Source organism: Cloeon dipterum, chromosome 1 (assembly GCF_949628265.1).
Source record: "Cloeon dipterum chromosome 1, ieCloDipt1.1, whole genome shotgun sequence".
In the NCBI taxonomy this organism is placed as follows: domain Eukaryota; kingdom Metazoa; phylum Arthropoda; class Insecta; order Ephemeroptera; family Baetidae; genus Cloeon; species Cloeon dipterum.
Window position 1 is genome coordinate 5,055,019 of NC_088786.1, and position 25,976 is coordinate 5,080,994.

Sequence of the window (25,976 nt, forward strand, 5' to 3'; positions counted from 1 at the left end):
CCTTCTTCGGAGCGATGAGCAGTTAAAATGGGAGGTTAGTGGTGGCGAAAGCACGATGCAGATGAAATCGGGACCGGGATTGGGTACACGAGGGGATGCAGACAGACAAAAAGCGTGCCAAATAATTAACAGAACGCAGAGACAGGCCTGAGAGAGAGCGCCACTTACATGGGTCCAAGTACGGTCACGGAATCACGCGGAATCAAGGACACACGTACGAGTGTATGGGTTCAAAAATGGCAAAAAAACAAGAGACGACGAATTAATGATTGCACCCTGGAGAGATTAAAAACGAGAAAGAGAGAAACAGATTTTGCTGTTGCAATTATTAATCGGGAAAAGGAAAAAGTGAAATCATAGAGTGAACATAAAACGAATCGTGAGGACCACGGGGATCAAAGGATTACAGGATTTCGTGGAGGAGACTTTTGCCCAGAAATTTTGAATCAAAATAAACAAGGCTGCGTTTTCCTGTGTCACTGACAATTGGCGCCCCCCGGAAAGCAATTGTTTTAAATTGCCGCTGGCTGCTGGACGACAAACTTTGCTAGCAGAGCGAAGAGGCGAAAAGACAGAGACACTCACAAAAAACTCGGTTTTAGCAAAAATTCCTGGCGCTTCCGTCCAAAGACGAATATTAATCTTGGTTTGCGTGAGTGAAAGAGACGTCCAAACGCAAAATTACACAAGCTTGTGAATATATCAGTATGAAACGCACTAATTTACAAAACGCAGCGAATCTAATTTTGGTTAATGGGACTACACACAATCAAAAACCTTGTCAATTAAAATTGCATTATAGTCTGCCAAAAACAGCAAACTGCAACAGTATAGTAGCTTTATATATGCGTGAAAATCCATGATTTAGCACAAATTGAGTTTTAAAAATATGATTTGTTTATTTACCTAACTGTTAAACCTGGCGTTTACTTTATAAGGTCTGGACGAACATAATCGACATAAATAAGTACTGAAACACAATTTATGTCTGACAACTTTCCACATCGATTACTCTCATCAAAATTACAAACTACTCTAGAGTCTTTTTTAAAAGCTGTATTCTTCTTTTAACAACTGCAAATAACTCACACTCATTTTCTGAGTCTAAACAAGCGCAAAATGAAGTAGAGGTAATAATTTTTTCCAAGAGGTCTCTTTCTTTTTACGCCTCGAGACAGGGGTGTATAAACTTGCCGGTGATAAAAGCGCGCGCAGGTATGGAGTAATTGAAATTGCCGTCGGCTACGTTGTCAAGGGGTATATTGCAGACGCACTCTGCCATAATAGTGCGCGTCGTATATCACGACGTGCGAGTGAGTGAGTCTTTTGCAGCCTAATATTTTAAAAGGCTAAAAGGCCTCCGCGGGGACGACGACGCGACGAGAAAGTCACTGCTTTTGGCACACACAACACTCTAACTGCTTTATTATATGCCTCAACGAAATTGTACGCGACGGTTATTTAGAGACTCGCGGCCAGAAGTAAAACGAGAAAATTGTCGACAACTTTGCATTTTGGTTGGCACTTGATACTCTCGTTTAAATTTTGCTTTGGTGAAAAACTGTGTTTTAGTTGAATCGATTTACGGTAAATTAAAGGCTATTTGAGCTTTTTTTGAAAGAATAACATTGCTAATTAAATGCTTTGTTATCAACCATAATTCAGAATTTGCTCCAAGATTTTCAGACATCTTGCTCGCTTAAAGATAAAATTAGTTCTTGCCCTTTTCATTAAAAATGCTTGTAACGTATTAAAAAAAGATTAAATTTGCATCTTGAAATTGAAATCTTGAAACCACCTGAAACATTATGAAAAGATCTAAAATAAAATGTTTTCCTAGCCGCAAAGGTCCTCTTGATAAAAGGAATCGCTGCAAGCTTTTTGCGTGTGTAGTTAACGTTGAAATTTCATTACATGAGCGCACGCCAGCGTAAAAATGCGTTGTTTCCATCGAGACCTATAAACCGCACGTCAAAGGAAGGCAGCGAACATGAAAACTTGCGGTAAGTAACAACATCGCTCGGCTCGTTTTTACTTTTCCAAGCCACTTTGTTCGTCCGCGAGCGCAAACTGATAGCAAAAAAGCGCTTTGGGTGCTGGCAAAAACGTTGGCCCAACTTTCCCTTCCGCTTTGACAGAGAAAAAGAGAGTTCCTGGCCAAAGTTATGAGCCCAAACGAGCATTTTAAATGTACCCAAGGCTCACATAATTTCCAGAATATTCAATCAAGATAAAAGTTAAAATATGTACAATTCAAACCACGCCGATGAATTATACTTTGAAATGAAATTGCCATTGCAATGGAATTCTAAATCATCAGCTTGACAGCTTGGAAAAAATATTATTTGAGCAAAAGGTGAATATTTAAAGTAGATTTATTATTACATTGCAGATCAAAGTTGCGATCGAGAAATTTTGTAGATTCTGTTGCTTTAAAAAAATCTTCCTTATATTATGATTATATTTAGCAAGAATAATCTAGAAGATATTAAAAAATGAATCAACTTGTAGATATCAACAATTCAATTGGTAACACTAAAAAGAGACGCTTATTCTACATAAATGAAACATGGAAATGAGAAGTGAGAGGACTTATTCTTTCATTCATTGGACATGTTCACGGTGAACAAAAGTGCTATTTCTTTACAGTAAACAAATGTCTGCTATAATAGAATTCAGGACAGGAGCAATTTGTACACTAGAGACTGAAAAGCAGCTTCAAGCCACATTAAAGTGAGAACTCGAGAGGAGAATCTAAATTTGTGAATCCCGTGCAAAGTTGGACAGTGTCTAATTATTTTACACAGTTCCGTTGGCTGAAAATTTTCCTCGGTTTTTACAGAAGGAAACTATCTATGGTTTGTGTGTGCCAGCGTAGAAGACCTTGGCGTTTTTGGTGCTATTCTGCTTAACTTAAGAAAAACTAAAAATCTGGGTTTTTGTAGGTGGGCGGAAGAAGGAAATTGCGTGGAGCGGAGCGGCCGCGAGGACGAGTTGGCAACTTTTAAACTGTGGCGTCGCGTTTAATTAATTAATCGCACGCGAGCGGCGCCGCCAGTGTATGAGGCAGTGTCTGGAAATAATGAGCTTCTCCGAGAGCAGTGGCAGCAACTCGCGATTCAAGCAAGCGTGAATTTGGAAGGAAAGACCTTTGAGAGGGAGATAAAATATTTCGTGCCCAACGCGAGTTTATAATTTTCCAGACAGCGTGTTCGTGGCCAGGGCTGATAAGAGCTCTGTCACTTTCAACGATGCAAGTTTCCAAATGACAGTCTAAAGTAGTAGCCAACTCGAGTGGGCCAGACCAGCCGACAAAGTAACGAAAGAACAGGGTTCGTGGTCCTTAATTCCTCAGAACAGAAAAAAATTCTTTCTTCCTTGGGATGAATTAGATGAAAACAAAAAGAAGAGAGAAAACGTGATAGAAGGTGAAATGGTGTGAGAAGAGAAAATCCCCAGCATGCAGCAGTCTTTCAGAATCGCCGTTCTTATATGCATGTGTATTTATTTTTCTCTTTTCATTCTATTCCGAGCCGCAATTAATCCCGACCGACCCTCTTGTGCGGAGAGAAAGAAAGGGGTGAGAAAGAGTGGCGTAACAAGTGACGGCTTTGTGCTCAAAGAACGAGTTTGTCAAGAAGTTTGTCGCCACGATCGATTCCTTTGATGTAAAATTTGACTCATCCAATTAATTGCGGCTTGGGTTTCGACAAAAAATTGTGTATCATATCCCCCCTTGATTAAGTGGAACAGGAAAGGGGATGCCAGTCGAGAGAGAGAGAGAAAGAGAAACTAAAACAGTGAGATAGAGTAAAATATCTGACTGGTCTAATAGAGTGAGTTGGGATTTAATTTCGAGGACATCCAAGCGAAAAAAAGTCGTACCTCCAAGCATTTTGGGCTCGCCAAGTTGCACGTAGAAGAGAACATCTTTTTCATAGCTATCTTCCTCCATTATGTGCAACTCGATCACTTTTCTGAAACAACAAAAAGATCAAATTAGAAAATTGCATACATCTTAAACGAAATCAAAATTTGGTTTGTTTGACGCCATTTATTTTATTTAAATCTTCCTCTTTTCTCTCCCCTTGAAATTGATTTGTTCTTTAAGTGTGCGCGGCTGCTTTTAATAATTCCCCTCGTGGGATGTCATTAAAAAAAGCAATTTAACAGTTCAATTTGGTTGCAACAACTCGCAATAAGAAAGAGGAATTTATTCGTTTCCTGTAGAAGAAGAAGAAGGAGGCCGTTATAAAGGAATTCGAGTGCTGTCTGCTCCCCTTTCCGTTCCCTATACCCGCGCCCAGCCGACTCAAAATAAACGGTGCGTCCTTTGCAGAAGCTGAATATTTCATGCGAATTTCCATAAAAGCAACAAGCCGTGCCGTGTGCCGACAGCAGAAGGGAAAAAGCGAGACAAACCGGATCTCGCCGCTTGTTCGGATGCACTTTGATTGTATTTATTTGGGGCGCGTGTCAGCTTCGGATGATAGTGCTCCAGAGTGCGTGTGCAAGGCCGCAGAGGACGCGAATTCGTTCTCCGGCACCGACGAGGGCCTGGTGTTGCCATGGAAACCGGCGGCGCTACTTCTTTCCTTTCATTAGACTCGGGCACGCGCTCGCTCACCGACTGACTAACTCACTGACATCTCCAGCGCAACTCATCCGCTTTGCATGCGACTTCTTTTGACGGATTTTTCTCCCCTGACGGCAACCAAATGTGCACCGCGGTGGATTTTACCCATGGATGCACCGAAAACGGCTACCATCGAAATTGGTACGGAATTCCGGTATTGATAGCAACGCGTCATAGAAAAGCTAGGTCATTTTTAGCCCAATCTTTTACGTTTCGAATATTTTACAAATTCGATGATCAGTGGAAAAATTGAATTATTTGAAGAGGAAAATTGACTGGCAATCAGCTATTTGAATCCCAAGGGCCTCATCAGCAGGATTTAACCATCAAAACAAAAACAACACTGCAGAGAATTTTGCCTCAACGGTTGTTGAAAACGATAGGCAGCTGAGCACAATCTAATGATGAAAGCCCGCAAATTTCTTCCAAATCAGTGTGACAATTTTTATGTTGTGGGATTATCACGCAATTACTAGATAGAGTTACAAATTTGTACGTGATCCATAAATTGAGGTTGCAGTTCCATCAAAATCAAAGAGGACATGCGTTTATAATTTTTTCTGCTTCAAAACATATTTTGTTCCACCAGAACAACATTGTTCTGTCGAGAGTTCCAGTACTGAGCTTGTTCCTCTCTAATAATGTAATTATTTGATTTCAATCAGTGCTTCTGAATGGATGGCTGAACAACAAATGTGAGCTTGTTCATAAATTCCATCATCGCGTGCACATATTTCCTCTACGTTTCATTTGTTTCGCGATTTAGTGCACCCATTCTTCCACTTGCTGTACAGAAAAAAGCAATAAAGCAGAGATGTTTATGTTGTGCAATCTGTAGAGAAATGTGTTTTACTTCGCACGACAGCTGCAGGCACGGCACGCGTCTGTGCAAATCACTCCGCTTGACAAAAAACATCGACACGCAAAAGTAATGTCACGGTCGTGGTCGTAATATTCGCAATATGAACAGTGCCAAATGAAAAAAGAAAGTGTTTTTGCGAATGCTCCAAGCAAGGGTGACAGAGCGAGCAGAACTGTTATCTGTGCGCGTCTCCCCATCAGTCAGTGGCGCCCATTTGTTGCTGCGTGACCTATTTCCGCGTCGAGGGAGGCCCCTGCTCTTCCGCCCGGCCCGGTCGGCAGCCCTTTCGCACACTTCCCGCCCCCGGCGCCCCTCGCAACAATTATTTCACGACTGCCACGCAGCAGCGGCGAATTTGTGCTGTAGCAAATTTACCCGAGGGTCTCGTTCGTTATGCTTATACACAGCAGTGTGTTTTAAGAAAATTAAAAACTCGTCTCGCGGATCGCCGCCTTTGCTTTTGTGCGGAGATCATCAGGAGCCCGGCCGTGTGTATTCTCCTGCGCAAGTAGAGCATGAATGGTGGGCGAGCCGGCGAGCCGTGTTCGGCGCCGGGCATTGTTTTTAAATGGCGTCTCTTTCACTCGCACTCCCAGGATCATTTGCGTCGGCGGCCGGAGAGGAGAGGCCGCGTAATTCTGCACGGAAATTGTATCTGCCGCTTTTGTTTACCATTGAGAAGAACAAACCTGCTGCCTCTCATTGTCAGTACGTTCCGAGCATTGAGAGGAAAATGTGTAACAAATTGTTTCCCTCTTGAAAAAGCACGTTTATCTATGTTTTTTTTTTTTAGTTTTTCCTTCGTAAGAATGCAAGATTGGAAGGAGCGAAAAGATGCAAACATTTTATCATAAGGGGATTTTCACAAACTTGAACTCGTCATCTAGGATTTTAAAAGTAGTAACGACCGCGTTTCAAAAATAATGAAAGCAGGTGGAGGAGGTGGACGTTAAATTTTTATATATTTGTTAACGAGGAGCTTCATATTTTTACTTTCAGGAGCTGCTACATTTCAATGAAATTATTAAATTTTACCAGCCAAAATCGAAAGGAAGAAATTCTTCTTTGCCATGTAATAGAAACATATGCTCGAAACTCGTCTGTAACGATTTCATATATTCAGTTGTCCATTTTTCATGGCTGTTTAACGTTGCATTGGTTGATTTGGCGAGACTGGGCTTGACACGTAAATTATTCAAAGATATGGATTGATTTTTGGTTTGTACAAATTGTTGCTCACGCTTTACTCTGGCATGTCTTTAAATTATCCTAAAGAATAACAAAAATAAAAATAAATTCTCCAATTGTTTGAATAATTTACCTGTCAAGTCCTGCTCAAAGCATAATCAACCAAAGACTTCACAGTCAAAATAATTTTGGAAATTAACGGAATTACATGAAAAATGCCAAGCAGGAACTGCATAAACTTGCAAATAAAAAATGAGTGCCGCACTTAAGGAACACAAGTTAATCACCTCCCGAATTCGATAAAAATATCGCCAAAAGAAGTGCTTGATGGAAATTTTGATTAGTCGCAGTCTTTCAGCATTTTGTGGCAGGTCATTCCAGGGCTTGCAAACCCCGTAACCAAAGCCACTTTGGCCAAAAGCGTTCGTCACCGGAACCGGCTGGAGCCAACGATGGGCGAAATTGTTTTTAAAAATTAGCCTTCAGCGTGAGCGTTAACTGTGATTAGAAAAATGCAATTGCCGCAAGAGTTAATTTTCATACTCTGCGTATGTTTGACGCTTTTAGAGCTTAATTATTTCATCATGAAAAGGTGCACACAACGGAAGGAGAGTAATAATTGTTGTTGCACTTAATTCATATTTTTTAGAGACACAACTAAGCAACACATGTCATGATTGTTAGTCAGTAGAGAATTCCTGCACGATTGGCGAGAGAGAAAAACATGAGATCTGCGGCTTCTCACTCAGCTTCCTGAGGAGATGATCTGCCCTGCTCTCAGTCTTGCACCAACTAAGCCAATGTTTGTCTAATCCACAACGTCTGGCAGCACAGTTCCGCTCTGTGGCGGCTCGTGGGTCTGGAGACCGAATCTCCATAATGCTCTCAGCGTCTGAACCCTTTCCTCCAGCAGCGCGTGAATTTCCATGGGAATTTTTCTTTTCCTTCTTGGCAAATCCAGCAACCAGCACGGAAATTGAGGAGTAAAAAAATGGGCGTGGTGGTGGGGTGCGAAGGACGGAAAAGCACGTCGCCCTTCTGCCCTTACAGACACTCGCACATATTTTCAGTCATGAATAAGTTTTGCGCGAATCGATCTTGCGTCCTATTTTTATGGATGCAAATCAACAGCGATTTCGCCGGCTCGGGTCGACCACTGTTGAAATTGGCGCGTTTTTTGTCTCCGCAGATTACAAGCTGGTGGATATTGCACATGCACAGGACGAAAAATCGAGAGCGGATCGCCGCGAACGGCACGCGCAATAAAGATAAAAGCAGGCAGGCACTGAGCGCGAGTGGAGCTGCGAAAGGGACGACGAAGAGAGCATCCATAGAAAACAGCCTCCCGCCGAGCTTTTCATTTCCTGCGAAATTTCGCCCGTCGACCGCTTTTAACAACATTTTCCTCGTTTCCAGATGAATTTCTGGTGAGAGGGGTCTCTGTGGAATTTACTTTTGGACGAAATTTAAAATGGAAAGCACGGCCTGAGAGCAATTGTTCGAATTCCTGTTGTGCATGCTTTTCATATGATAGAAGCACGGATGGAAACAATTTTAAAGCAATTCAAGCGTTCTTACATGATATTTTTGTGGAAAACAAAGGCAACTCGTTTTGCAACCCTGGTTCTGACAGGAGGTTTCCGTAAATTTCAATTTTTCCCATGATATCGTGAGCAGAGCCGTCGCGTTTCACTAACTCCAAAAGCAGCCATCCATCAGAATTAATGGCATATCCACTTTGAAAAATCGATGCGCATTGTTTTAGACGGCGCTGCGCACGAGATAGCCGAGTCAATTAAGCAATTTGGTTGCGGTAGAAAAATGCAAATCAATGGCTCGTGTTTGCGGTGCGACGGGCTCCATTAGGAGGATTTTCGACAGGCCGCAAACAATCAGCATCTTTGAAAAGCCATTAACAGCACGGCAGGGACACGCATCTCGCGATCGATCGCCACATTCCTTTCGCTCGAATGCTTTCACCGCCGGTGTGATAGCGGGTAATAATTTTTTACGGCCGCCACCTCAAGGAGCGGGCAAATGCCGGCGGCTGCTTTGTGTGTGACACACAGAAAAGCTGAGACGACAAGGGCCCGCTAAATTGCGTCGCATTTAGCCCGCAATTACCCCGCGACAGGCTCGCTCGCTCGCTCGCTCTCTCGCGCCCGGCTAATGTTTCATGAGCGCTTTCCAACGACCAACGACACACAAGACGCATTTGCCCTTTTTTGTTTGCAAAGTCGGTTCTGCAAAGCGAAAGAGCAGCTTTTTATACCAAGTTCCCTTTGCGCTATAGAGTTGTATATCATAGCTGGAAAGTCACTAGCGTTGGAGTGGAGTTTAAAGCAATGTATAAAATCAAACGAATCCGACAAGAGAATTATTGCAGCGACTGAGAGAAATGTGCAACCGACAGAATGGAATGAATATTGCATTTCTTGATCGATCTTAAGCTTCTTGGAAATTGTGGCGGTATGTGTTCAGCAAACTGTATAAAATGGAAGGCAGATTAGTCATCGCAACTGCTGCAATTTTTCCATAGATTGCAATACCTGAAAAAACCTAGCAGGAACGTGTAGCGTCTCTGCTATCCTCCATTCAAACGTGATTGAAGCGGAATGATATTGCGAAGCACCCAGGAAATTCCTTGCTGCCATTGCAGATACCATTCGTTAAATAAAAAAGTCCATTGGGATGAAAGTCTAGATTGGCAAGAATGAGAGTTAAGGTCGGAAAGCAAAATCTGAATATGTCGTCAAATTCAAATTCTGAACACAGTAAATTTAGGATAAAATTAAGAGCGCACATTAAATTATTTTTGGAATTGCTACAACGTTTCTAGTAACAATAGAGGCAATTTAAAACTAACCTCACATGAATAAAAAGAAAAATAATATATAATATTATTGCCCTTTTATAGCTCAGCACATTCTCTGTGTAATCACTGTATTTTTACAAAACATCGACGTAAGTGATTTCTTAATTATGATCGTTTAGTTTCGTGAAATACCCTTCTCGCCCGAACGTGCAAGCAGCCAATTTCGGCACCCTTTGTGTATTCGTGCGTGGCGGCATGAGGTAGAGAAACGCTTGCATTGAGCAAGAAACCTATAATTCTCGGCTACTTTTTCCCTCCGCTGGCACCTTTGTGGGCGCGTGTTGCGTGTCACGCGTGGTGGAAAATTTCGGTGGCAGAGAATTTCCACAGCGTGTTTACAAACGAAAGCGGTCGCGTGTTGCTTGATCAAATATATAAAATCTCATGCACGAACGACAGAGTGCCGTGAAAGGCAGCAAGGAAATTTCGCGATCGGATACAAACATGACGTGAAATGTTATACGCTGCTTACGCGATGGGCAGCCAACGAATCGGATCAATTGGCTGGATCTAATAAAGCAGAGTTGGAAGCGGGCCAACTGAGAGTCAAATTCAATTGCTGCTCACTCGAAAAAATAAAAGATGGCAAGCGAGAGCTTTTTGCGTCAGTGAGCAAATTACGTAGAGTCGTAGCGACTTGTATGATTTCATCAATCTGCGCGCGAGATGAGACGAGAGCGTGCATTAATCACGCTCGGGGAACAAGTGAATCGAGGCAGAAGTATGAGAATAGTTGATAGGAAATCGTCGCTGCTGCCAATATCAATGCTCGGCTCGTCACCGCCAGAATCTTGGACGGCAAACTTGGCCGTCTGGCGCGTGTCATCGTCGGCAATTAGGCTGTGTACGTTGCCTTCACGTGAGGATACGATATCGATCGCGCAGCGGCCGTCAAATATTTATAACGTCGGGGTGCGCGGGTGACATCATCCGCCGCCGCACGGCTGGCTGGCAGCAGGTTTGTTTTCCGCCAAAGTAATCAAGACTAGGCGCGCGTTCTTTTGGCAGCCGCGCGCGAAGCAGATCCTAATTGTGCACGCACCCATCCACCCACCGACCGACCGCCGAGACCGAGCAAAAGGACGAAAAACTGCGCGGACCGCATTGCAGACCGAGCAGCCAGCCAGCGGCGACAAACGAATAATAAAAGCGGGCGCGCTGGAGGGCACGCGTGCATGTATTCATTCAGAAGACAATAGAAGGGGTTAGTCGCTGCGCTTGATGTCGCCACAGGGTCACTCTTTGGTCAGCGCACAGTTGCCGACCGGTCCTTGGATGAAACCGCAGCGAACTTTCGGGAATTACTTTTACGCGTGTTTTAGCTTCCTGGCTCGTCGGAAGGTTGTAAAACAGGCATAAAAATTATAGTGCGCTCGCTTGTGGCGGCGGCGGTCGGCCGGCTGCCGTTTCTCGTGCGGTCGACGCCTGATGCCTGATCGCCAATTTCGGCACAAGCTTTACAACGCAGCAGATTGATAGTGCTTAATTTCGAATTCCGTTTTTGTGGACAGTTCTACTGACAACTGTAATTAACATTTCCGTGAATGGGTTCGAAATTTACGAGTTGCCAGCAAACAGAAGGCACGTCCATTTGGCAGCGCTCGGCAAAAAGAGCCGCGTGGACTGAAATTGCAGGCCAGGCCGAATATTTCGGTTCATCATGCCCTTTTTATTTGCACCGGCATTTGGTTTTGTCAGCTTGCGGCGGCAGCTCGAGTTCCGATAACAAAAGCTAATTGTGTTTGCAAATGGGCGACACAAAGGAGGCAGCGCAAATCGATGCCCAACGACCTGCTGATGGCTTTGATTGTGGGCCAAAATGCGCCACTTCTGCACGGCGAGGGTGTGTTTGCGGAATGTGCGGCGTGTAAATTCAATATAAAGGACTCGGAGGAGCTTGTCAAAGGGGAAATGCGGACGCATCCAGATAGAAATAATTTCGCGGCGAAATATTACACGCGGCGAATCTCGGCGAAATCAAAATTTAATCCCTCGCGGTTGGATAACACGTGTAGTTTTGGCCCGACCGGGTCCACGAGGCGAGGGCAATGGAACGAAAATTGGAAAATCCCATTTTCCGAGCCAGCTAGCGGGTTGAGCTGCAATCGCGGACACGGGGCGAGCGAGCAAAAACTCAATTTCCAGCGCACCCGACCGCTGCGCGACCAGATAAATTTAATTGACTCTGGTCGTGTGTGGTCACGTGACCGATAAATCTCGCCAGCCGCGGCCCGCTGGCTGAGAATATGCAATACAATGCAAAAAGCTGCAATAAAAACAAACGGTTATGTTTCCCTCCTTTCCGGTGCGGCCCGTGCAGCTCTGCTCGTGTTCACTAAAGCAATGGGGAATTTAATTTGCAGGAGTGATCAGCGGCCTGTGAAACAAAAGCTCTTTTCAGCGCTTAAAGTGGGTCTCTGTCTCTGTAACAGCACCGCTTCTCTCAAAAGCATACAGGAATAATCACGTTAAGTGCTAGCACACAATGTCTCTTCCCTGAAATCCAAGGCGAATTCAGTTCATTGGATCTGCGTTGAGAGTATAAGCAATATTTTAGAACCAGAGTGCTCTGCACATTCCGTGGTGTCCCATTAACACCGCCGAGCGGATAACATGTGACCCGAGTGGCCGCAGAGGAGCTTGGGCACCGAAATCTTTCATTTGTGCCTAAAGCTGCCAGAAAAATGCGAAAATCATTAAGAAATTAATTAATATCTTCCAATAAAAACCATGTTTGTGGTAAAATTACAGAGTTAGAAACGCCAGTGGAGCAAGTCTTTTCATGCAGGACTGCCGAAATTATAAAATATAATTTTACATTTTATAATTTTGTCAGGTCCTTTGGCGGTGAAATTCTGTCGACACTGTGGGTACGTGGAGCCGTGACATAAATGCGTCTTTGGTAGTGCAAATTATTCGTCTTTTATTCATTTCTCGTGGTTGAAGTATTAGTAATCAAGATCAAGACTGTGAAATTACATAAATAATCAAAATCACAAATACAATAAACAATTATAACAATGAAAATATCACTTTCGAAATACAAATAATTATTACAGCTTACCCCGTAGTGCGGGTCTTATGAATTCGAGATCAAAGTTTCTAGAACATTTATTCGAGCACCCACAACACTTTGAAGTTCGAAACGCATATTGGCATTTAATTGTTGACGATAGCCAATAGTTTGATCATGAGGTGCAACCGAGTTAAACTCACTTGTGCGGGAACCGCTACAATCACAATAGCAATATGTCTGAATAATTGGTTTTAATTACAAATGGCGGTAACAAGTTCACCATCAGGAGGGCTCTGTTTTAAAGCAAGTAAAATTTATTTCATTTTAGTGATGATTTTTAAGCAAAATAAGATTTTGTCCGCGTTTTAATTTAAAACATTGTTTTTACATGACAAAATCAGAGAAGTGCTTGAACTTGATGGGAAGCAGATCAGACGGAAAATTTAATTAATAATTTTCACATTGGTACATCATTGTTCGTGGGTTTTGGTTAAATAGTTGGCTAAATGACAAACAAGCCGTCATTATTTTGTTTCTGCTCTAATTTCTTAATTATGTAATACCAAAGAAATTAAATTTTATGATCTTGATCAATACCATCTATTTTCCCCTGAGGAGTATGAAGAGTAAATTACGCTTGACTGACTTTCTCTCAAACGCGGATTTGATTTAACCTCATCTACCCATCTGAAGTGCGAGCGGTTAAAGTTGACGGGTCCAATCTAGATCAAAACAAATGGGTTTTACCAGCACATGAGTAATTAAGGCACGACGAGGACGTGCGTGCCGAGGGCGGCAGGGGGCACAGAGCACCGAGCCGGGAGTGGGGCGAGCACAAATCACGACGCGTTGCCAGGTGCGCCCATCCAAGAGCCTCTGGGCAACGCGCGCGGTGCAAAGGCGCGCCGAGGAAAGAGGCTGTTAATTAAATTGCGAGCGGGACCCTCGGTGTGTTGTGCAGTTAATCGGCTCTCGGTGCCATTAATGAGCAGGCCGACTCGATTTTACGGCGCGCACTAAATTCGAGATTTGCCAACCGCAGCGTCTTCAGCGTGCAGTGCCACCGCTCTTTGAGGCACACATTACGCCGCCGTCGGAAATAATTAATTTCCGCCATTAGCAGGCAACAAAGTGTTCTCCTGCGCGTGGATCTTGTTTTCAAATTACGACCCTTCGGCGCTTCAATACGACAATTTCATGAGCTGCGAATGTGTTTCATTTTTAATGCGATTACTCTGATTTTGGCGTCTGCCGCGTAATTGGGTGGAATTGTACGTTTGAATAACAAAATTTTCGTTTGTAGTCGTATTGATTCTAGTTGTTGGCGTAATAGGGAAACGGGATATTTTTCGTTTTTGCGACACATGACGCCAATTTCAGATGATATGGAGATGTCAACGCAAAAAAGAGCTCGTTCGATTTGACAAATGTTCCATTTTATTTGCATTTATAGCTTTATTATTGCTGTTATTTATTCCTTTTTTAGAGATAGATCCAGTACGTTTGAAATATTGAGCATTTCACGCCTCATCGAATTGAATAAAAGGATATGGACGTGGAAAATACGTATTTATAAATGTTTGGCAAAACATTTGTTGGAAGTGGCCTCCGGATTAGCGGAAAATACCAAAAATCTGAGTAACAGAGTGGTTTTCCTAATGTTTTGATGACGTCACGATGTCCTGCGCTCCAACAGAGCTTTCTTTTCCATAGATTTAAATTATTTTTACGTTGTTGTCCTTTCAAACAGATGGCTAAGAAAGCAATAAAGGAGTTCGAGACTCTCTCCTCATTCTCTGTAATTGTCTTTAAAACAGCATCGATTTGGGTGTGGATTAGCGTACTCGAAAAATCATTCGACAGGCACGCGATGGCGCTAACAATAGAAGCCAAGAGTCTCTCATGCCGAGAAGATAGATATCACGCCAGCCTGGGAATATGCGGGGCAGAATTTGTGCTGCGACGTCACTTTTTATGGCGTGATGCTGGCAATACATCGCAGTAGTGCGAGATCAAGCTCGGACGCGCTCTCGCTTAATCCAGTGCTCATTAAATTTACGACTTTTTCAATTACCACCCGGGCAGCCGGACGAGACCGAGAATGGAAGTCGTTTCTCATTAAAAATCTCGTTGCGAGTTGCGTCGGGCGAGAGTGAAACTCTGAGATAAATATGCCCAGAAGCGTAATTACGCCGGGCAGATAATGGACGGCAGCTGAGTGAGCGAGCGAGCGAGCGGTTCTCTTTGCTAGCGACAGCGAGACAAGAATCGGAAAGCCCTTTTCCAAACGTCGGGTGCATTTTTCATGCAGCCTACGACAGGCCAATAAAAGAACGAACTCGGATTAGCATTTTATGTGGCGTAAAATTTACGATTGGGAGCGCCTGCAAGCGGCCGCCTTATGCAACCCGCTCGGCCGCCGAGCAAATCCGAGACGGGCGGTTGCCTAACTGCCGGCGCTGGCTCGGCTGCCGAGCTAGGATTAATTTGCATCTCGAGGTGATTAAAGAGCGTTGATTGAATGGAGCTCACTCTCTTCCCCAGGGAGCTGCTGCGTGTGCTGCGTGGGGAACCGCTCGCAAACGCCGTGCTGGATAAACACCGCGCGCGCACGTTCGCGCCCAAATGGAGAGAAACCATTTCAGCAGCGACTGGGGAATTGCAGATTAGGCCGCAAACGGTCTTGAAAGATGCCTCTTGCCCGGGCCATGGCGTATGTTTCATTTTGCAAATTAGACCAGATTTTAGCAACTGCGCACGTCCATGGGGATCCACGGATATGCAGCAGTTTGTTTTTTAAATTTAACTGAACGAAAATAAATTTCTGCTTTATTTTTCACCTCACCCCCTTCATTTTTAAAGAGTTTTAAAATTTAATAAATAAACTGTAATAAATCAATTAAAAAAATGTTTTTAAATAGTGAAGTGAAATATAAATGCTTGATTTTTTTCTTGTCAGAGCTAGAAATCATTATGGCAACAAATTAGCACAATCGTCCAATTCCAAGTAATTTAAACAATATTGTCTGAAACTGCCACATCAATCAGCCAAATCCAAATAGCTGCTTGTATTGCTAAATTTTATGGATTTTTTTAAATTACAAAATAACTCTTCTGTCGGAATAATTTACACAATTACGCTTTGCCAACTTGCTATTAATTCAAATCAACAATTCATTGCAATAGCCCAAAAAGGATTCTTTTATCGGTTTAGTTTTTCACTTTGAAAAACGATGACAGCATTTTTTTATGTATTACTGTTAATTCTTATAACAAAATCGAGTACAAATTGGCGTATGGACAGAAAATAATATTTAAGATGAGCAAACAAAGCTAGCGGAAAACTGATAAATCAGACAGTAGTCATAGCAATGCTCCCGTTGAAAAATCTTGAAATCAATCAGACGTCGTTGTATTTCAGCAGCATAGGAAACGACGGCATGATTTTGTTTTTTTTTTGCCAGCGGCGGATTTCTGCCGTAATTTAAGTGCCATTCCCTCTCCAGGCTGTTTGCGTATCAAAGGTTACGAGCCGAAATTTAAATTAAAAAATGTATTTATTTTCCTCTTCAAATTTTTAAAGTAAGGTGCCTTGATGGATGGTTTAAATTTGAAGGTTGTCAAATAGTAAAAAAATCAGCAAGTAGGAAAAAGATGCCAATACCAAAAAATCTTCAGCTTCAACAAAAACATTTTTACTCCACCTGAAGGAAGGGATAAAAATAAAGCGGCAAAAAGCGGTGGTAAGAAATTACTTGCATGAGCGCAGATGTTTGCAGTAGGCGCTCGCATTGAATTAATTTTCTTAATTGACACTTTTTGCAGTCACGTACGAATCTCGCTCTGGCCTCGCGCTCGCTCCGACGCGTACGTGGTTGCGAAATTAGCTTCACACGCTTAGTACATTCAGTACAGTTAAAAGCCGCTCGAATTTAAATATGTACACATTTACACAGCAGGTTCCGGTGCGTCAGTCAGTCAAAGAGTGTCTCTCACTCGCGGCGAGAACAAAAGAGCGTCTGCCCGACTTCTCCGCAGCCTCATTAGCAGAACTCTCGTGACAAACTACATTAATTGTCATGAATAATGCCCGTTTTATATAATAGTATTGTGTGACGTGACAGTGGCAGAACAACACGAGTCGCACGCGCTCTGCTAGTAACGACCAATTAATGCCAAACAAAGGCGCGGCTTCGGATTTTCCCAGCGGCCCGCATCGTCTACCACTGAATGATTAATCGCTTTCAAAACCGCTCTCCGAAGGTGTCTTGCGTGAGTTGAACGGCTGCAGCCAATACCACTTTCACGACGACTAACTTTCAGAACTTTCTCAATGGAGCAGGATGCTGTAGGGAGGAGCCTTTGATTTGATTAGAAAAAGACGGTTGGTTTCAAAGAGCCATCTCGCCAACACGTACAAAGGCAGTATGCGACGGTAGAACTTAATCGCTTTACCTAATTCTTAAATTACCTAAATTCCTACCGCATGGCAATTCTACCGTTTGATTCAAATTCCGGGATTTAAGAAAATACATATGTACCGAATAGTTGATAAAAAAAAGTATGGATAATTAGACGGTCGCTCATTCAGAGTTCTCTGCAGCTATGATTTTTGTTTTGAAGGTAAAGTACTGCTTATGAATGAGGCCTGCGGGGCCGAAACAGCTGCTGTACAGTGCGAGAACGTGTCTTTTGATTTTTCCTCTTATTAGTTTCATCCCAAATTAATTTTCCACACAGAGTAGAGAGTCATTCAATTTCTGAAATTAAAATATTAATCCTGTGTGTATTTCCTTGTTTAAAAAAGGTACGTTTTTCTGGCTAATATGATATTTGATTTCATTCTTTCATTTGATCGTGGTTTGCTACAAGCCTTTTCCTACACTTTCGAATTTCTATTATCAATTGGCAAATATTTTAACATGAGTCAGAAGAGCAAATACCACACGATCACAAATTCACAGTAAAGCCAGAATAAAATATTCATGTATCTCATTGGAAATTTAAAACTCCCTTGCTGGAATTTTAGTGAGCATGACGTGGTTCGGATTGAATCAATAATTTGTTTGCTTATAAAAAGCTTGGGGATAAAAACACGAACTCATTCAAAAAGTTAATCGAATCAAAAAGCGTAGCAACACATTCAAATCGTTTTGTTAGTGGTTTTGTAATGTAAATTTCACATGACTCGAGAGATTTGTATAAATAAACCGATAAAGTATTGATTTAGGTATTTTGTTTAATTCACTTTTTACTGAAGCAAGAGGTGCCAAGTTTCTTTCAGTATATTACTTTCGGTACAAACGCAAATCTCGATGCAAATTAATGCAGGGAGAGCGGTGTGCGGAATGCGAGTTTGTTAGTTAGTCAACTGTTTATTTCGGTCTGTGGGTCAAGACTAGATTGTTCTTTTTGTTCGGCGAACCATAAATCTGGCGGTTCTTTTTCTCTGTTGCGCCGCAGTCGCACCAGCGCGCGATTTTAATCCTTCCGAGAAGCGTGCGGTGGTGAGAGCAAGAAACCCAATCCAGAAGCAATCGTGCTGCATTCCGGGCGATTTTTATAAAATCGGCGGCCGCGGGGTGGCGGCTCGGTCTTTCAGATCAGATTTTGGCACGGGCACAATGCTTCCTTTGGCCGCCGCGGTGGTTATTTCGAGAGTGCCACCGCCAGACCCGGCCTGCAGCTATTGTCTCGGTGACGTCACCGCGCACAACCAAAAGCTGCTTGCAAACTCAAAATCTCGCCGTTAATTAGCCTCGACAGCCGAGTAATTACTCGCGCCGATCATAAAAAAGGAGAGTATCATTCTAGTTTGCAAAACTTTGTTGCTCCTTCACAAAAAGGTGCGCGCGCGAAACACTTTTATGGCTTTTGCTCTTGTCAACAGGGTAATAATTTAGGGGCCCGCTTTGTTTCCACTCGAGTTTTGAAATTACCCGTGCCATGGAAAACACCGACTCGCCCGTAAAATAGTTTCAGAGTGTTCGTTAGAAGATTAGATGTGAATTCGTTTTGAGGCCGAGTGGATTCATTTCTTTTTCATTAGCTCGGCACAATATGCGACTGTCCGCAAGCGGTACGTGTTCGCCTCCATTTCAGATGCAGGCAATTTAGCTTTTATGCGAGTCTCGCTTAACAGCCTCGTTTTGTGCAATTCGAGCCTGTGTGTGCGCGGCCAAGATTAACTGCCGACCGACGGGAAAAGGCTTAATTGTCCATTAAGTGGCGCACGAAAAAGGAAATTGGGGCAGGTGAACCAAGAAGAAGGCAGCCAGCCGCTCGCGTTTGCCGCCGGCACGCGTGCCAACAGCATACGAGTGTGCGTTTGTGTGTATTTCCCGATGTATGTATTTCGGTCCTTTGTCTCCTCTGCTAATTTTGGCCCCAGAAAATGCATCTCGACGCCACGAGCAGCCTTCCTCGTGATTTCGCGGTAAAAATTTAATCGCTCGGCTCGATACTTTCGCGGCAAATGGGCCGTAAAAGCCTTTTGCGGCCGCACTTTTGCAGCTTTTGTCTGCTCACCGACCAAATGGCCCAAACGCAAACAATCGACGGCTGCGCTGCTGCTGGGCAACAACTGCCCATCGCCTATTAATTTTTCAACTTGCAGCTCGCGGCGGTGGAGTGCCTGCAAAAATTGATTTAGTCTCCGACTGTCAATCTGGTTCGGAGAGACTCCCTTATTATGAAATATTTATCACCGAATAATTAATGTCGAGTTAAATTATTCAGACTCATTGAAACCGAAAAGGACACACGCCTCGCGGGGAAACAACGTCTGCTAAACTTTCCTGCACAGCCACCGGTGTGTGCTTGGTTTAACAAAAAACAAACAAAAAACTGTTGAATTTCGATTTTGCAGCAAAACGGCACCTGTCGTGTTCACCGCCGAATAATTCAACTGAGTTTGTTTTTATTGCTCGCCGAAGCATACCGAGCAAACGTAATTCCTTCGAAAAAAAAGTTTGAGAGACTCACTTATTCCGTGCTCAAAGTAAAATGATAAAAGTTTAGGCATACATTTGCGTCGCGGCGAAAGGGGGAACGATTTCTGCATAAATTTGCAAGCAAAGCGTTGTGGCGCGCGTGGGCGCAGCGTTTCCATTTTCACGGCCTAATAAATTCCAGGAGGAAACAATCGCCTTATTGTTTGCTCGCTGCACGCATCCAACAGAATAGGATGAGCTACGCTCGCACGTGTTCTCCCGCCTATTTTATTTACCCGTACTCAACACATACACACGTCAGCCGGTTTATTTGTTTTCATTATGCGAAAATGCAGCGGGCTTGAAATTGCTTGCGTCCGCTAATAAATGGAGTGCGGCCAAAGAGATTGCAAATTTACAAGCTGTTGCTTCACTTTGCCGCGCAAGAGTGATAGCACTCACTTTTTAAACAACTCAGCGGAAACATCCCTTTGACACGTTTTCATTAGAATTGACTACCCTCATTTTGACTTAATCAATTTGTTAGCAGAGGAAAAACAGTCAGGTATAAAATATTAAAATTGATTGCAAGCCACCCATTTATTCCAATTTAAATTTTAAGGGAAAAGGAGAATCTACCCCTCTTCCCCGTTCTTCTGCAAACAGTGGCATTTCGCTTGAGCGGAGCCCATCCCTGATTGAATTGAGAGCAATCGACGTAGGTGTGCGCCGCGGGCGAGTAAGCCAATCATAAACAAGAAGCGAGCCTTTTACTTTGGCCCAGAGCAAACGCGGCAGAACAAAGAAAAGCGGCGGCGACTAGGTAAAAAATTTTGTGCGCGCGCCTCACGCTATTTCGGGCGCATTCCAGCCTTTGTGTTCCGATTCTGGCGTGCGCATTCCGCCAGCGGCGATTAGCACTCTGTTTGCCACTTGTGCACTCCACTTGCACCACTAGTAAAAGTGAAAATGAAGCCAAACAGCTGGCTGATCCGACAACAATGGGGTGAAACGCTAAGCTGAGATACTCCGATAACCTGCTACTTGACTAGCGATTGTGAAAATTTCTCAATGATTAGGAATCTTACATTACGATAAATGTAAAAGCGCTATTTATATACAATTTGAAACTCATAATTTCTAGGGACGGCATTAACAAACGGCTGACACCAATACTTAGATTAGATAAAACAAATTTTGAGATTAATTTCACACGGGCACGGAAAATAAAATAAAAAATTGCCAAAACGATCAGTCAGTTTTTTGGGGAAGGGGGTAAATCCTGATATCCCAACCAATCTCAGCACCAAAACCTGTATGTTTCCGAAAAAACCATTGCATTGCAAAAAACTGTTTTCTGCGGGATACTCTGCAATTTTGTGCATTTTTCCGAAACACATGCATTTTCATTTAAGATAAAAAATTCTCGTGCTGGATGGATTTAAAAAATCAGTATAAAAGTCACACTATGGTTTCACCAAAAGACTTCTGGCGCGAAATGTGATCTAATCGGGGTTAAATTTGGGAAAATGCAGAAAACCCCAAAACTGGTGTTTGTTTCCAGCTGGTTGTCAGCGACGCGGGGCAGGGCCGCCGAATGGGTGCAATCGGCCCTGCCGGCGTGCCTTCTCCCTATCACGAGGTCGGAGCCTGTTCTTCTATAGCCATGGTAGACTTTAAAGGGTGCAGGGAGAAGAAGGGAAAATGCCCAGTTACTTTATCATACCAGTTTATTGTTGATGGCGTCGACAGTACAACGTGGCTACCCAGAGGGACGAGCGGGGGAGAGAGAGAGTTACCCTCTTGCTCGCGTGCCGTCAGGAGAGCGAATGTGTGGGTGCGAGCGGGTCGTGTGCTCGCGAGAGGGAGGCTCTTGCGTTGCCTTTATTGATACCTGAGTTTCTCCCTCCGCTCTCCCCTGTGGGCGCCCGAAAGTTCACGTCAATACATATCGGTGCGCAACAATTATTAATGCGATCGTAATATCGTCAGGTAAAACCCTGACACTGGTTTTTTGCGCAATAAACCAGTGGTGCGTTTTTGCGCATTGCAAAATTGGCGAACCCTGCTGAGGAAACTAAAAAAGCAAATCTTAAGCTATGTAATTTAATAATTTTAATTCGATTTAGATGAAATAACAGGGAGTTTGAACGCTTGTTCTAAATGAGATTGAAATTATAATTTTTAGTATATTAAGTGATTGATTTAATCGTATTCGTCATGGAAATCATATCCAAACATAATTATTCAAATTTTCATGATAGTGCAAAATTCGTAACACAGCTTCAGTTTTTTATTTGCATAATCATAACTCTGCACTCAAAGTAGAAAATAAAACTTTTCTCCTCTCGAGTTTTTTGCTGATTCAAGCTTGCGAATTTGCATTTTTCGGTAGCGCACTCGACTGCAGTAAAATGAACTTGCAGCAGCAATTCACCGCATCCGCCTTGAGTCTAAAATTGACTTCACCTTTCTCGCGAGAAAGTTTTAATGAGCTGCTGTAAGGAGGTGAAAATAACGGCGAGATTCCATCGCATATTCAGGATAGTGAGTCATTAGGAAAAATAAACCAGCTGCCAGCGCACAATCAATACACACTCGCATGACGCGTCGTTAAGGCGCGTGCAGCAAAAAGCGGCCGCAGCCAAGGAGCAATCGAATTCGAGCGGCGGGAGGCAGAGCGGTGTTTTGATTAAATTTCCGAGGCGCCGACACCATGTTTGATAAACAAACGTCCCGATCCTCCACGACTCAATCTGCAGATAAAAATTTTATTGCCAAATTTTTCGTGCCTGGCGAGCTGAGCCGATTCGTTTCCACTGATGATTGAGCTTTATAAGTTGCGAGTTGTGGCTCGTAAAGTTCGTTCGAGAAAATGTACAAATTTACGAGTCGAATATGAGCGCGCCTCGACAGGATGTTTGGCAGAAGCCAGAAATGGTCCGATTGTGCACTTTCTTTGTCTGCTGCGGTAGTTTCGCCTGAGGCGCGCGTTCGAACGGCCGTTGCACGCTGCTGGCTTTGAACTGCGTGTGCAAATAATAATGCCTGTCGTCGGCCAGAAAGTTGTTTGCGAGGGCGAGCAGCACGGCCAGCTTTTGATGCCCGCGCCTTTATTAAAACGCCGGCCGAGAAGTCGTCTATCCAACGCACCGAGTGCCAAATTGCTTCTGCCACTCGAGTACGCCGTCGTTGGTTAATTAAAAAGTCTCAAATTCCAGCTCTCAAAGTGAAAAATCATCTCCGGGAGGCACTTTCGAATTAACGTCAACCGGAGGTTCAGACACTAGACAGCTTGATAAAATATTTGCTCAATTTTCCCTTGAGCTTGAGACGCGTGGCTTTTAGAGCTCGAGCCCAAACTTTGGAGGATAATTTCAGGACTGGAGTTTAATGCAACATAAGTTACAAAGATGGTTTTCATAGTCTTGTACCATTAATTAAGTCAACGTATTAAAAACTGAAATTTAATTTCTTCACGGGTCATTCGAACAAACAAACTGTTTCGTCTCACAAACGGAAAAAAATATATCTAATTTCCCATCCTTTTAGTAAAATTTGCATTTCAAAGTGGCTGACAATGAGTCGACGTGTTCGTTCCGCTCATTTGAAGTTCCATATTCTACTCGGTCGGCTGTGCCTGTTGCCAGGTTAATGCTCAGGAGGGGATAGAGAATGAAAAATTGAGGCAGTAAATTAGGGCCGGTGACAGCAAGCGGCTGCGGCGGCGTTTTGCATTTCGCAAACTGCTGCTTTATTTACTCGGCTGATTATGCTCGTGCGAGCAAGGGAAAAGCGTCCCCTCGGCCACGTTGATTAATTTAAGCGCACCATTTCCCAAAAACCTAAGCATCCCTCGGCGCCGCCACTTGCAGGGGACGAACGGGGGAGCAGGTGATAATGCGTTATTCCCGAGTCCGCTGTAAACTCATTTCTCTGCAAACTGCTGGGTGAAATTATTTGGCGTGTGTTGCGAGAGGACGGGCACCTGTTGGCCGCCTGATTGAATATTAATGCGCCCCCAGACGACAAGAGCAAGCCACTTAATTTTATTTCAATCGATCGCCGGCTGATCTACTTGAGTGGCCGTAGAACAACCGTTTCGGCTTGTTTATTGCCTTGTGCAACAGTGTTGTATCACGTCGGCGAACAACCCAACTGTCGAGGTTTTTTTGTTTTTGTTTCAAACAGTAATTTACTGGTGGAGGGACCGAATGGCTTAATCTCCGCTAACATTTTTGGACTAAAAATAGCTCAGTTAGTGAGTTTTGGAAATATATTTATTGTGCTGCGTGCCATGAAGTCGAATCACGCATATTATGTTGAACTGGTGCAAGCATGTAGGTAGTTTGAGCCATGAACTGGATATTTCTCATAGCTCCGGAAAAATTCTTGGTATATTTTTAGAGGTTGTTAAATAATACTACGGCTGTGAAAAACGCGGACGGCTTTTATGACCAATTTAGTCACTTTCAGACGGTTATTTGGAAGATTTAGACGATTTTAAGTTTGAATTAACTGGTAATAAAATTGCTTGATTGGTGCTCATTGTCAGTTGACAAAAAATTAGAAATTAGACAAAGAATTGCTAAAAACTCAGTTAATTCCAAATTAACAAAATGTATAAAAGTAATTAACCATCTTAAAGCACTCAGAATTGAAGTAAAATATCTTCCGGACACTCTTATTTGCAACATGAGCCACCAGCTGAGACGGGTGAAACATTTTGCACCATCAGTGAGAGCGTGGTCATTTTTCAGACACGAAGCACGCTTTTTCTCCCCGTTTTGCTGGCAAGAGGGATCGACTTTGCGTTGCAAATGGAATTATGTTCTTAACCCTGGCGGAAATGTCAGGCCGGGGCTTTGGTCCTGGTGGCATTGGGAAACGCATCACGTCTCCTGGAGCCGGCGCTCACCTGAGAGGCAAAAATTCAATTCGGCCCGGATTTGGGTAGAGAGCGTTGTGAGCGGTGCGAAATGAGACGGTTTGTATGTAGAAAGAGAGGGAAGCCCTTGGCAGCATCTAGGTCAGCGTGACATGCGACCGGCGCGAGCGCCCCGGCGCAAAACACACCCCTTTCATCCCTCGATGGTCGTGGAAAGTGCATTTCGAAGCGGATGATCGGGGTCATTCGCCCTCTCAAGCTGGGCGGGCGGGTGGGCACTGATTTATTGGGCCTTTTAGCGGCGAAACAACCAGATTGCTGCTATTTGATTTTCATTCGAGCCATTTGCCAAATTGGACGCCCCTTTTAACGGCCCCCCAATTCCCCAAGCGCCGCACTCGGACGGACGGGTGGTAAAAGAAAATCTGTTTAATTCCGCTGGCAAAAACGGCGCCGCCCTTGCTGCGATAATTGTGGAAATCCCTCCGACGCTCTGCCCGTCACTTCCAATCTACATTTCCAGCCCTTTTCCGATTGCGCTGCGCGCAAATTAGCGGCTAGACTGGAATAATCGTGTAGGAGTTCGATTGGATGCTCCGCATCGTCATTATTTACTTCCGCGTATCAGACAAAAAAGTTATTTTCCTGTTTGGAGAGGAAGCGCTGTCAAAACAATTCAACAACTTTCAAAACACGTGTGGGTTGAGTAGGCGTAAATAATTCATGAGTGCGTTCTAGCCTCGATCCTGACACGCCACATTGCAGAATTTATTTATTCTTCAACTTGTAACTTAAAAAATCAGAACTTCCATGAGCAACTTTTCTGAATTAATCGGCTGAGCAGCAACTGGATTTAGTTAAGTATCGAATCGAGTTTGAATCACTTTGCCTGAGCACTGCTTCTTCAGCTACTAAAGCTGTCAAAGTTAAATCGATTGTGATGGGCAATCCATTTTCTTTATCCTCCTCGAGCTTCATTAAAACGCCCAGCCATAAATTACAAAAATAGCTTCGAGCCTTTTTGCTACAGAAGCGGCGCCTTTCCACACATACGAATCAATATTTCATTGAGTCAGTTTTACGTCAGGAATAAAAGAGCACCGTCGTCTAGGGAAACGAATTAGTGAGCGCCACTTTTCGCATTTAATTAGCGAGCGCTCCACTCGACACAAAGCGAGCACATTTTTGGGTGGGTAATAACTTCTGCCGCTAATTGGATTAAATTCGGCATTAATGCGAAAACTTTATTCTGATGGCAATTTTCCCATCGAAATAAATGACCCCTCATTATTGTCAGTCACCTCAATCACAGAAATTGGAAAGGCCTGAATAACTTTCAGAGTGTGTGTGTATTCCAATTCATCCCATTGATCATATCTGGCAAGGTCCGCGACTGCTCCGAAACTTCTCCATTTAGGTTTTCGCCGAAATCCAATTTATCAGCCTCCCACTTGCGAGAATTCCTTTGAGGGAGAAACGTAAATGGAAATTGACGCCGGCCGATTGAGATGTACAAATAAGGGCAAAAAAAGGTTGCGCGCAACAGCCATTGTTTCGCTGACGGCAGATTCCGAATTCT

The 25,976-nt window shown here is 43.5% G+C and overlaps 1 protein-coding gene across 6 annotated transcripts in view; it reads right to left on the bottom strand.

The window, feature by feature from the left end:
* Calx (sodium/calcium exchanger 3) overlaps window positions 1-25,976 on the bottom strand; it is a 70,176-nt gene that overhangs the window by 14,337 nt on the left and 29,863 nt on the right. For all 6 annotated transcript variants that reach the window (XM_065497808.1, XM_065497812.1, XM_065497811.1 and 3 more), the window contains one exon: window positions 3,886-3,977. In XM_065497808.1, coding sequence (XP_065353880.1) covers window positions 3,886-3,977 — 92 coding nt within the window. The remainder of the gene's footprint in view (window positions 1-3,885; window positions 3,978-25,976) is intronic.